A 13,434-nucleotide genomic window follows, 5' to 3' on the forward strand; every position below is an offset into this window, starting at 1 on the left:
TGCGGAATAAAAGATCCTTTTTCCATCGTTTTGCTTTGCAGATCAGGCTTAGCAGGAGAGTGTGGGGGAACCAATAAGGGCTGGATAAGCGCTCTGGAATCCACAAAGGCTGGTGGTGTCGGCAGGCGGCAAAGCGAGTGAAGAATTGAAGCAGTGAGCTGGATAAATCGGGGCAAAGCACTACATTACATAAATATTTTGGAGACGCGTGTACGTGTGGGTGGGTGGACAAAAGGGCCCATTACTCGTATGATTGCCTCAGTTCTCCACGTCCTTTTTGCGCGTTTGTGGACGCCGTTCCAGGCCCAAGTCAGCCTCCAGCGCAGCGCTCACAGCGCCGGGTCAGCCAGTTGTCCCGGGTCCCCAACTCACGCAACCTCTACAATCTGGAAGAGTCCGCATCGAGAAGGTCGGCAAGGCGCAGGTGGCCAATTTTCTTCACCTCGCCCAGGGCGGTGCGCAGTTCCTGCGCTGGCTGGCTGTGGAGCCGGCGCTCCAGCTCTCCAGGCACCGCCGCCCGGTCGCTGAGGCGCGCGGCAAGCACGAAGGGGAAGCCGAAACGCGCGCGGTACTGCGCGTTGAGCTTCGCCAGCTGCTGCCGCTCGTCTGCGCCCAGGCTTGTCAGGCCCGCGCCGCTTTGCTCCCGCTGCGATTCCGCAGAGAGAGTGCCCCGCTGCTGCTCGCGACCCGCCAGGTCCGGGTGGCAGCGCAGGATGCCCTCCTGTCCTGCGGAGAAACAGACATTCGGTGGGAGCGTGTTACCGCGCCTGCTCCGCGCCAAGCAGCTGGGAGGACCGGAGCGCTTCATGCTGCTCGCTCGGCTCCGCGGGGTCGCTGCTTGCAGACCCAGTCCGGCCCCCTACTCCGCCCCGCCCGGAAGGAGGTCGAGGGAGGGAAGTAGGGTCCCGGGATAGTGGTGTCCTGGAGGCGCAGGGACACCCACCGCACCCTCCCTTCTCACGAGCCCCGGATCTCGCGACCCTCTGTCCCCGAAATATTCGGTCCCCACCGGGACCGGGGGCGGGGCAGGAGTGACAAGTTTGTCCTTCGAGACCTTGGGGCAAGAAGAACGGAGGGGAGAAAGGGCGGCCACGGAGGCTCGGAATTTACGACCTGCTTGGGAGAGAGCAGGGACGCGATAAGAAGCCGAGCATTTCGTATCTTTTCAAAGTCCTTTGCTCTCAGGGGGGCTTTGATGTTGAAAGGGGCCGGACGCAAGGGCCTGAAGACTTCCTGCAAAAGCCCTGGAATGGGTTTCGTTCTGCTCCAAAGGAGAACAGGCAGGGGTGGGATAATATCCATGGGGCTTGGCAAATAAATGCCCAGGATTTTGTGACCCTAAGTGTGAGTCCTGGATATCTGGAATCAAGCATCCAAAGCGCCTCGGAGATTAACTGCAAAGAAACCCATTTCCAGCCGGAATTCCACAGCCCTTTGAATGAAATGGCTTTCCTCTTTTTAGGAAAATTATGCCCACCCACCCTGCTAGGGGGTTTATTCTCCTTCTCCCACTATAGATTCCTAAGAGTCTTCGGCAGAATGACTTCTCTTGAAAGAAGTCTTCTCATAACCTCTTAGGCCTAAAATTGGGAAACCCGGGTGTAATACCTGGAATTCCAATTCCTAACCCAGGCGTTTTCTCTGAGCCCTGGCTAATCTTTTCGCTTAGCACTCCAAAGAGAGAATTAGAATTCTCCAGTTTATGCAATATCTCAGATACAGTAAGCAGAGAGTGACCATCAGTTAAATTTGGGCAATGACACCTAACTTGCTGAGTTGTGAGGATTACAGACAATTCATTTACCCAAAGCACAGTGCCTCATGCCTAGTAAACATAAATAGTCATTATTATTAGTTGTAGTAAACCCAATGGAACTGGACCAAGGTACCACAGGAAGTCCCTGGCTCTTTCTATCTTAATAAGGCTATTGTCTGCCTTTGGCACGGGAATAGGTGTGAGGTTCTATTGGAAATAGGGAGCATTCAACACACCCTTTGATAAATTATATCTCGTCAAAGCTGAAAAGACTTTTTTTAAACTTTATTTATGATGTAGCTCCCTCTTTTTCAAACTGTATGGTTTCTGCCCAATAAAAGGATGGTTGGGATTATGCTATCAAATCATGGACCAATGAGGGGGTAGAAAGAACTGAGGGAGTGGGTAGCATTTCAGTAAGAGTATTGGATGAAGGCTCAGAAAGGGTTAGGTGATTTGTCTAATGTCACTCGGCTTACATGCACCTGGACCATCACTCCAAATCGCAGTCGTTTTTAGGGGCCTGGTTGCCGTGCAAGGTTAAAGAGAGTTCAAAAAGAAACTCACCAATAATCCCACCTCTCTAACACCATTGCTTTCAACTCCTCCCATGGGTGTCCTGCCTCTTGGCCACTGCACGTTGGAGTAGTTCTCCTCTGCTCCCCGTGTCCAGCCTCGGCTGACCGGGTGGTGCGAAAACGTGGGTGTTAAATTCCCCACCCCGGGGGAGCTGCCCAACCCTGGGCCGGCGGTTGGCCGTGCCACGCCACGCGGCTCAGCGCCAGGATCCCGCACCCCACTCACCCGGGGCGACCACCCAGTCCTGGGACTAGCAAACCGCCCTGGCTGCGCGCAATAGGAAATGCGAGTTATGGGCGCCTTTGCCAGGACCAGCAGGACACCTCCTCGTCATGCACTCTGTTTCAAAGCAGTCGCTCCATCCCTTTACCCAGTCAGGGGGCTCCAACTCCCCATCCCCCATTTATTACTCTTTCCAGGACCAGCCTGTGGGGAGTAGTTATTGGTGGGATGACCCGGCGTAGTGGGCGGGGGTCTTTCCACTCATCGCCCCTCGCACCTGACCCCCAGTGCGCATGCGGAGCAGCAGCAGCAGGTGGCGCAGCAGCCGGGGTCTCCCGCGCGCCAGACCTGCCTCTTGCCCTTCTTGCCCTTGCACCTCGCTTCTCCCCTGAGATTTATCTCCCGTCTTGAAAGCATCGCCCTGGGGTTAATGTTTGCCTAGGACTGAGCATGTATTTTCCACTCTTGCCGGGAGAAAAGGAGAAGAGAAAGGAGGCCGAGAAAAGGGCAGCGCAAAAGGCAGACTAGACTGAAAAAGAGGAACTGAAATTTACACACCAGCACGCAGGGGTGTATGCACACACACACACGTCCTTCAACTGCCAATAACGAGAAAAAGGTGCTGGGAGGAGTCAGTAGGGGATGGTAAGCCAACCAAAAGAAACAACCTGACCTACCTTGGGTGGGTTTGTGGCTCAGTGGTAGAGCGCTTGCCTAGCATGTGTGAAGGACTGGGTTTGATCCTCATAAAAATATGATCCACATAAAAATAAATAAAATAAAGGTATTGTGTCCATCTACAACCAAAAAAAATACTTAAAAAAAAAGACTCTACCTTTCTTGCCCCAAGTCACTGAGCCCTTGGGTGCTGCATGCAGCATGGTGTCCACCTGCTCATATATTCGCAGCAGGGACCCTCCCTTTCTCACTCCAGCACCCTGTCAGTGTAGTATCCCAGAGGTACTCCAGCTATGGCCATAAACCCCAGTGGAAAGCTGGAGACTGTGGCTGTCTCCAATCCTGAGGGGCTCCCCACCTGGGATGCCCAGGTGCTAGCCAGGCCACCCCATGCCCTAAGTGGTTCTCAGAGCATCTTCACACTGCCTGTTCTTGTTTTTCCTGAAATTCTGGACTTACTGATTATATCACTGGCTATGACTTCTAAAGATATAGGTGTGGTTGTGTATCGCTGGAACTACAGGATATGAATCTGCACATAGAAGAGTTCCTGGCATAATCTACCCTCGTTGTTCCCAGAGGAGAAGGTGTGTTCGGGGAGGGGGGTCAATGGTGGCTACTGGCCAGCAGACCATTGCTGAGAGCCCATAACAGTCCACATGCCTCCCTGAGTCTGTACCCACTAGTGTGTTCTCACTTTCTGGCTTAAGAGATGATTTTCCCTTCTACTAAACACCAACCCCTCCATTTGTGTTCTTGAATCCCCCTGCACCCCCTTTCTTTCTCAGACTTTGCTTCTGCAATTTCAGATATCCTTTTGTGCACCCCCATCCTCATCCAAACACACCTTAGAATGTCTCATCCCATAAACAAAACTGAAGTCTTCCTTTGATTCCCTTTTGTCCTCTAAATTCTCCTTCCCTTTTTCCTGTCTTCAAAGGAGTTGTCTAGTGGTCTTCTTTCTCACCTCTCTTTCTAGATTTACTCTATCAAGCTTTGGCCCCACCCCCCAAACCAACCTGTGTTTCTGAAGATCAATAGAAGACAGGCATCTTGCCTGAGCACAATGGGCATCCTCTTCATTTTCAACCTCTACTGAACATGTCACATGGTTGGCTCTCATCGACACTCCTTTGGAGACATCCTTGCCTACATTGATCTTGCTCCGCCAGCTCTACTCTGAAGTACTCTAGTATTCAGGACTCACATTGCTTCCTTTCTCCATTTACCCAGACACACTATGTGCTCGAATCCAGTCCTGTGATTCTAAATACCATTGATTCTTTGATGACACCCAGATCTAGGTTAGCACGTAGCTTTTCATTGAGTTCCTTTGCTATGTTCCAACTAAGTACTCACCAATTTCATTTGGATGGTCATTAAGCATCTCAGATGTAACAAACTCTCTTCTTCCATCCCATCCTCTCAATTCTAGGTCTTCAGCACCTCAGAAAATGTCACCACCACCCACCCAGTTGCTCAGACGAAAACTTAGGAGTTATCCTTTATATTCTTTGTTTCTGATCTGCCTCCCTACCCATCAGATCCACTAAAAAGACACCCTGTTGGCTCTAACATCTGTTCTAAAAATAAACTGACATCTCTCTATCTTTACTACCCCAATCATAGTCTAAGCAAATCCATTGCTCACTTTACTACCGCAACACTCCCTGGACCTGATCTCCCCGTATCTGATGTGGTTCCCCCACAACTATTCTAAAAGGTAAGTACAATGGCAACTCACTGCTCTTAGAGAAAACCAAAGTCTTTACCTAAAAAGTTCTACTGACTGACCCTTGCCTGATTCTTTCCCCTGATATCTCCCCCACTCTTCACAACTCTCCCATCACTTTTGTCTTCTGTGACCCCCCCCAAATATTAAATTCATTTCAACCCCAGGTTCCTTTTCCTATAATAACCTTGTTGTTTGTCTTTACTGCTTCCTTCTCATCTTTTGGTTTTAAATTTAAATCCCACCTTCTAAGAAAGACATCCTTTATCACATATTTTCTACATTCAACATATATAGTTTATTCCAATAATTTCTAGAATCTGAAATAATCCTATTTATCCATGTTAATTCTGTCTTCATTAGAATATAAAACCATTGAAGGCAGGGACTTGTCCACTGCTTAGTGCCCAGGACAGAGCCTGAGTCATACCGTGTGGGCACTCAGAAAGCATTCATCAGCTAACATAGCACTCTTGAGGAGGAGTGTTATTTATTTGGACTAAATAAACAAATGAACTTATTTTGTGTATATGGGAGGTTGCTGGGGATTGAACCTAGAGATGCTCTATCATTTAGCTATGCCCCCGGAAGCCCCCTTTTTTTGAGACAAGATCTCACTAAGTTGCCTGTACTGACCTTGAACTTGAGATTTTCCTGTTTCAGTGAGTAGCTGGGATTACAAGTATGTGCCACAGTACCTGGACAAATGAACACATTTTAATAGTTTGACCTAAACCCCTTCTAGTCTGTATTATAAAAGAAATCTTAGTACCTAATTCCTTCACTAATTTAACAAATATCTTCTCAGATAAGTATTAGATATTAAATTATGGCATTACTGTAATTCTGCACTGTCAACCACTGCATAATTAACTATTAAGAAAGCTTTATTGCTTTTGATGGGGGTGGGGAGGTTGCTAGAGATTGAACCCAGAGCCTTGAAGATACTAAACTCTACCACTGAGCTCCATCCCAGCTGGTTCTTTGATTTTTAATACCAATCAGTCCTGAATTGGCTCAAGTTGTGTGTGTGTTTCAACCTTCCTTGCTTTACTATTGCCATTCCTCTTGCTTTGGAAGCCTTTCCCCCATGGTTAGTCAAAGGAAACTGTCTAGAGAAGATGCTTTGTCAGGTAGGGCAGGAGCCAAATATTAATCCTGTACTGCCATCTACTGGCCAATCATCATAATCATCTAACCTAAATGGACTGCCAACTTTGGTTTACTCTAGAAATTGGATATTCAGTTCTCTGTCAATGGTAGGTTTTCCAAGATCCCCTAAAACAAATCCTTGATCAGGTAAATTACCATATCCTGTGCATTTCCCTATGGTCTTGTCTTGTTTTCTACTACTCCCAGTTTGCTCTATACTATCCAAAGGCAAAAGCTAGACTATGAAATAAATGCTGTTTTTATTTTTTGACAAATAAATATTGTAAATATCATGGTGTACAATCTGATGTTCTGACATACGTATGCATTGTGAAATGATGAAATCAAGTTATTTGACATATCCATTACCTCACATACTTCGTTTTGTGTTGTTTTTGTGGTCTTGGGGATGGAACCCAGGGCCTGAACATGCTAAGTAAGCTTTCTACCACTGAGCTACACTCCCAGCCCACATGCTTACTTTTTTATGTTACAAAATTTTAAATATATATTTTAAGCAGGGGATGTAGCTTTGTGGCAGAGCACTTGCCTAGCATGCATGAGGCCCTGGGTTCAATCCCTAGGACTATAATAAAATAAAGTCTATACTCTAACCAATGGTCAAGTATGCAATAGATTATTACACTGTGCAATAGACCATTTTATTTGACTATTTGAACAACAAAACATGGAGTCTGAGAAATCAACGATTAATGTGAATTGAATTAATTAGTGAATGAATGAACGATACCCTTAGATACTGTTTCTAGATTTCATTTCTGATTCTCTGAAACTGGGTTAACTCCAAGTTCTGCCTCTTTCTTCAAAAGCCATTGGGATGATTATCAGAGAGTTATTAGAGTCCTAGTTCTGCCACTTTCTAGCTGAGTGTCCTTGTTCAAGTTAATCTCTCTGTGCCTCCTCAGTTTTCTCATCTCTAAAATGGGGTAACTAATACTAATAATGATACTTATTTTAAAGGGTTATTAGAAGGATTAAGTGAGTTAACAAATGCAAAGTGTTTGGAAAAGTACCTGGAACACACCAGTGGTAAAAGTTCGACAAATGCTGGTTATCTGTTATTATTATCACCATTGCTAGCATTACTTATCTAATGTCATTAAGATGATTAGATACAGTCACCCAGACAGCATTGAGGCTGTGTTCCCATCTGCCTCCAGGACACCAGGAGAGGGCTGAGAAGCAGGGAGGTCTCCCCAAAGAGCTCTCTACTGTGGAAGCAAAGAACAGTCCAGTTGGTCCAAACTCCCTCCAGCCATTTTGTCTCTCTAACCCACACTAAAGTCACCCTAGTTAAAACCCAAGGGAAAGAGATTATACTGGAATCTGTCTTCTTTCAACACCACGTTAGGTCTAGTTACGTTCATTTGTTGAGCACGCCTTTATTAAATCTAATATCCCACCCACTGAGTGATCTAGGATTCCAACACCAGCCGGAAGACAAAGGATCCATCCAGTCCAGAAGGATATTGAAACCTGCCTCAGGAAGGAGGCAGTTCATGCCCCACATCCTGCCCCACATCCATAGTGCTCAGGACCAGGACTGGATTTACCTTTACCCAGAACCTCTGGTCAAACAGCTTGGGGTGAGTGTTGGTGAAGAAGATTTTAAAAAGGGATATTTTCATTATATTATCTAAGTTCTAAGTACAGCGTAATAAACCTCAAATAGTTGTTGAATAACTGGACAAATCAATGACTAATAAATTTGATTCATCCTTTCTCTCTTAACATATTCCCTCATTGGCCCTGCCATTTCTTTTTTGTGTTAAGACAAATCCTAGGCTTTTTCTTCTTCTTTTTTTTCTCCTGATAGAAAATGTCACGAAAATCTCTTCAATGTGGTTTTCTCCCGTGATTAAGGAGGTTTTCAATTTTCCTCCTTTATTTTCTGGTCAGACATCGTGAGCTTGGGCTCCCATAGCCCCCTGTTCTTTCCAGCTCACCTGGCAGGCTTTGAGCTGAGAAGCCAGAGTCACCTTGCTGAGCAAGCTGGGGCTGGGCTGTCCCTGTATGTCACGGGTCAGGGGACTCCAGGTCTGTCAGCCCCCTTCACATCTGAGCCTGTGACTGAAAGAGCTTTGGAGAAACCCCAAGAAGTGGGTGCATGTCAACAGGGTCCTCATGTTTCTGTCACTTTGATTTTATAACATCACACTCTGCTCTTCTGAGATGTGTCTAAAATGAACTGAAATGAGTTCCTCATTTTAGAGACTTTATCTGACAATTGGAAGCCACTCAGGATGTCAAAAGTCTGTTGGCTCCTTCATGGGATGGAGGAGAGCCCAGGTCTCACTCCTGACCCTGGATGTCTGTGGAAGGCTGCTGTGTGAAGGTGGCCCTTGTCCCCTGTCCTTGTCCCCTGAGGGCATGTCAGGTAATCCACAGGGTATGGGACAGCCTGGGCCATTAACCCTTGGCCTCAGAGTCTCTGTGCAGCTGTACTTCATTCAGTCAGGCTCCCCTAAACCTCCACCTCCTCTTCTCCCCAACCCACAGCATGAAACACCTCCATTTTCTCTTTCTCCCCAGAAGAAAACAATAATTTATTGTTTCTTCAGTTTCTTCTCTTTCCCTGCTTACTCTCCCTGGGGAGTCCGGGATCTGATTGAATTCACTTTCCTCAGTAGTAATTTCCAAACTAGCCCTTTCTGGTAAAAATGTCAGCCACTTGCTCTTTTCCCTGGCTGCTGAGGTTTCCTGGAATCTAACTCTTGCCTCTCTCACATACAGGACACTGCCACAGTGGACACTGTGTGGCTCAGAGGGGGTGGGCCCTCAGCCTGACCTTTGACCTCTAAATCATTATGAGGCCTTTCACCCTGGTCCCCCTCATGACCTCTGTGTCTAATATTTAACAATGACTCTACCTTAGCTCACATAAGTTGTTTCAGTCCACTTTGGTCTAACACCTTGCAAATGCTTAGCTTCTTACTAAATCCAAGGACATTTATTGAACCTTATAATAAAAGAGCTAAATAAACATAACAAGTATGAGCAACTAGACTAAGATATCTATATCTATCTATCTACATATTTATTTATTTATTCATTCATTTGGTACCAGGGATTGAACTTAGGGCTGCTTAACCACTAAACCACATCCCCTGCCCTTTTTTATATTTTAATTTTGAGACAGTGTTTCACTAAATTGCTGAGGCTGGCTTTGAACTTGTGCTCCTCCTGCCTCAGCCTCCTGAGATTACAGGCATTCACCATTGCACTCAACAATACCTTTATTTTATTTATTTATTTTTATGCAGTGCTGAGGATCAAACCCAATGCCTCACACATGCTAGGCAAGTGCTCTACCACTGAGCTACTAACTGCAGCCCCTCTAAAAATATTTCGATAAGCATATATGAAATCCTTTTGTGTCTGACACTGAGTGTCTAATACTGAAACCTTACCTGACTGTGGAAGAGCATCTATAAAGGCAAAAAAGTGCTTCTCTAAATCTTCCAGGTCAGAAAATGGACGCTGGGACCAGACAGCTGCTGCAATCAGAGGACATCTCTCAATGACATTTCCAAACACATCCACAAATTCTCCAAAGTCCATGGAATTGACCTTCTCTATGTTCATCGCTTGTGTTCACCTGGAGGCAGCAAGACACCCTGCTTCGCTCTTGGTGAATGAGGCTGACGGTTGCTCACTGGGCTTTATTTGCTGAATGCACGAGCTTGTTTTTTATGCAATACCAGCTTAGCATGTTCTAACTGCCCCTGAGAGAAGCTGATCCAGAATACTTAAGTAATCAGTAAACATGTGCTTAAGGGTTTTTATTTGTTTTTTTTGTTTGTTTTGTTTTGTTTTGTTTTTTGTAGTTCTGGGAATTGCATGCAGAGCCTTGTGCGTGCTGGGCAAATGCTTTACCACTGAGCTGCACCCCCAACTCAGGCTTAAGGTTGTAATCCGAGAGCAGAGATCTCTGTATGGTGAATGTTTCCAATTAAGACGTTCCCCAAATCAAACTGAGTAGGGGCCATAGTTCACCCTCAGTATTCACGCCAGATAGACTTGGTGTCATTAACATTTTAATGCCATTGTTATCCTGGGAAGTTTTCCCTGACAATTCAGACAGGTCATATAGACAGGTCAATCCTCTTGGAACCTGGATTGGGAATACATTCCCATCGGTTATTACTGCTGCTACAGAGGACAGGCCCTATGGTTCACTTTTCCTCTGAATCTAAATGCTTAACACAAGATGTAATAAATACACATGAAACAAGATGAGGTGTCTCAGAAACAATTCTGTTTCACTGTCAGTGATCTCTTGAGCACTACTATGTTTTATTTTCTCCTTGGGTATATCTATCCTTATCTGAAATCACCTTCATTATTTGGCATTTATTTATTTGCATATAATCTCTCAGCCACAACTGATCTACGAGCCTACAGACCATGTATCTTGTGCCTCTGTAGCCTGGGAGCCTAGAACTGTGCCAAAGGAGGCTCACAGTGAACTCACTGTGGGATAAATTCACCATGGGATGAATTGACTAAGTGACCACATGGATTAGATTTCACACCCTAAATGTCGCCCATGCATACACAACACAAAAATAATGTGGAAGGAATAAAGTGTTAATTGTAATACTATTTTCAATAACAAAGTTATGGAATCAGCCTGGATGCTCATCAACAGATGAATGGATAAAGAAAATGTCACACACACACACACACACACACACACACATACTCACACACACACACAATGAAATACTAATCAGCCATGAAGAAGAACAATATCAAACCATTTGAAGGAAAATGGAGATCCTCATGTTAAGCAAAATAAGCCAGACAAAGACAAGTATAGCATTTCATATGTGGAAGAAAAAAAAAAAAGACCTCATGAAAATAGAAAGAGAAATATTAGAGAAGGGGACCAGATGGTAATAGGGAGGGTGGATACGATGAAAGCATGTTATACACATATATGGAAATGTCACATCAAAACCTGTAATTTTTTACAATTGATATGCACTAAAAATTATAATGAAATGTACATAAGCATAATGTACATAAAATTATAATGAAATGTACATAAGATGAGTCAGAAATTAAAAACAAAGATTGCCAATAGTTTCCTTTAGAACTAAAAATGCAAACATGTTTCCTAAAACCATACCAGTTACACATTTACTTCCATGTGAATTACAGTTTAGCGCGGGAGCAGCAGCCTTAGAATTAACAAAGCAGTCACTTAGGCTTACCCCATGGTCTTCGGAGTAGGGGGCAAGTGCCTATGCAATCTGTCAACAACCAAGGGTTTTGTCCTAACTCTGTAGTCTGTTCCCCAGCACCCCCACCCGGGAATCTGGGCCACCTCAGAAAGAAGCTGATGAAATTTGGTTTCCAAAGGGGGTAAATCTAATGCCAGACGTTCCACCATAAGTGGATTTCCTTTCAAACTGGAGCAACAAAGGGTTAATGTTGCATGGATTGTTCCCACCTTAACAAGATTCAACTTATGATTTTTCAACTTCATGATGGTGCAAAAGTGTTACACATTCAGCAGGAACCATCCTTGGAATTTTGAATTTGGATCTTTCCCTGGCTAGCATCTCCAGGTCCAATCCTCTCTTGCTGGTGAGCAGCAGCAGTGACCTCAGTTCCCAGTCAGCCCCAGGATCACGAAGGTGACAAAAGAAACTCTGAAGTGTGCTGTGTTACTGAGCTAGGATCTTCCATAGGTTACACAGACTACGCGCATTTTTAATTTTAGATGGGTTTACCAAGGCTGTAACACCATTGTAAGTTGAAGAGCATGTGTGTGTCATATATCTGTGTATTTGTGAAAAAATACTAAATCGCATACGGGGTATTCAGTTTCAGACAGTACAGCAGAGCATAGAGAAGCTGGGCTCGGGAGCCAGCGTGCCTGGGTTCTAATGCTGCCTCCACTGCTTACCACCCGGCATGTCTATACTTTAGTATTTGCCTCAGGGGAATTTTGCAAAGATTAAATGAATTAATGTACAAAAGTACTCAAAATGTACCATCATGTAATAACACATAGTTATTGGCTAACCCAGCATCCCTCGTGTTCAATCCTCCATTGGACCAACCGTAGTTTCTTTTTCTTTCTGCCCTCAGGGAGTCACATCCCTATTTCCTTATTCACGCAGGTTTCGCCTCAGACACTTTGACAGCTCAACCCCCCTCTCTTCTCCTTCTCCCTCCACCACTCCATCAGCCTTATTAGCTCTAGGGCTGACCTGTGTGGCACCTGCAGTGTCACACTTTGATCAAAGTGTGCTGTGTGCACGTCAGATGGGGACTGGGAAAAGGCAAGGGACAGTCTGTTTAGGGCCTCCATAGTGCCCTAGGGCCCCCAGTACTGGCCTGCCAGACATATCCAGACGTGGAGTGCCCTCAACCGCAGGGGCTGCAGTGAGAAAGGAGGGCAGAGTGAGGGAGATGGGTCCCTGGCACCTCACTGGCTGGGAACTGAGACCAGGCACAAGGAGGCAGTGCTGGAGGGAGCCCCCGACATCTGCAGTCACCAGTGAGGTGGTGAGGAGGTGGGCAGGTGTGGAGGGCCAGACCAGGCCCTGAGTTCATTACTACAAGTCTCCAAGCAACTTAAGTTTCTTGAGCTTTGGCTTCATCATCTGTTAAATTGCCACAGAACAAACTCCTACCATGCAGTTTGTTAAATGGGACCATCTACATTGAAGCCTTTAGCCCAATTCTGGAATACAGTATGTCACCAGTAAGTGTTAACAAAAAAAATCATCAAAGCAAATTTTGAAGACATCAGGTGAAATAGGCAATCACGAAAAGATATTGTAAGATTCTGCCAGAAAGGGAGGTTGGCAGGAGCAGTTCTAAAAGACCATCCAAGACGCTTCCTGCAGCTGTCCAAGCCCCCAAGGTGTTTATCTTACTCCTAAAACATCGCTTGGAGAGGGAAATGGGTTTTTCATTTTCAATATGGGGAGTCAGTCCGGGCTCCAACAACCCCAAGCATGGCAAGTGTTCCACTGTATGGACCAGAACCCTGAGAACCAAGTCCCAGGGAAGGATCTGACCTTGGGAGGCTTAGTGCTAGGAATCTGGGAAGTAATGAACTTAAAATGCACTCATTGCCATAGTCACCGAACGACTGAATCCTGACTGAATTGAAATTATTTGCAAAGAAGGTTGCTTTTTCTTCCTATCAACGCATTTATCTTTTCCTTAACTCTGAAGCTTAAAGTTTGCCTTTCCAGAAGGCAAGGAGTAGTAATGAAACGAGGCCGCTTGGGAATCAATTTTAAAACAGCGGTGCTAGGGCGCCACCTGC

General features: G+C 45.5%; 1 protein-coding gene across 3 annotated transcripts; it reads right to left on the reverse strand.

Moving 5' to 3' along the window:
• Positions 1 to 9,831, reverse strand: Urad (ureidoimidazoline (2-oxo-4-hydroxy-4-carboxy-5-) decarboxylase). Of its 3 annotated transcripts, XM_047554573.1 has the most exons (5): positions 9,551 to 9,690; positions 7,154 to 7,351; positions 3,235 to 3,271; positions 2,324 to 2,435; positions 1 to 721 (listed from the first exon to the last, which is right to left on the reverse strand). In XM_047554573.1, the coding sequence occupies exons 2-5, from the start codon at positions 7,221 to 7,223 to the stop codon at positions 380 to 382; spliced, it is 561 nt and encodes a 186-aa protein (XP_047410529.1). In that variant the 5' UTR covers positions 7,224 to 7,351; positions 9,551 to 9,690; the 3' UTR covers positions 1 to 379. The 3 variants fall into 3 exon arrangements, with proteins under 3 accessions (XP_047410529.1, XP_047410531.1, XP_047410530.1); XM_047554575.1 differs by lacking the exon at positions 3,235 to 3,271 and having other exon boundaries at positions 7,263 to 7,351; XM_047554574.1 differs by lacking the exons at positions 2,324 to 2,435; positions 3,235 to 3,271; positions 7,154 to 7,351 and having other exon boundaries at positions 1 to 726; positions 9,551 to 9,831.
• Positions 9,832 to 13,434: the final 3,603 nt, after the last annotated feature.

The sequence above is a fragment of the Sciurus carolinensis genome, chromosome 5 (genome assembly GCF_902686445.1).
Source record: "Sciurus carolinensis chromosome 5, mSciCar1.2, whole genome shotgun sequence".
Taxonomy (NCBI): domain Eukaryota; kingdom Metazoa; phylum Chordata; class Mammalia; order Rodentia; family Sciuridae; genus Sciurus; species Sciurus carolinensis.

Excerpts from the sequence above, each read along its gene's own strand:
- Urad (XM_047554573.1), bottom strand. The coding sequence starts at position 7,223 with ATGCTAGCAATGGTGATAATAATAACAGATAACCAGCATTTGTCGAAC. Across the intron at positions 3,272-7,153 it reads TTACCACTGGTGTGTTCCAG|GCAAGCGCTCTACCACTGAG; the intron begins GTACTTTTCCAA and ends CACACATGCTAG. Across the intron at positions 722-2,323 it reads TTAGAGAGGTGGGATTATTG|GAGGGCATCCTGCGCTGCCA; the intron begins GTGAGTTTCTTT and ends TCCGCAGGACAG.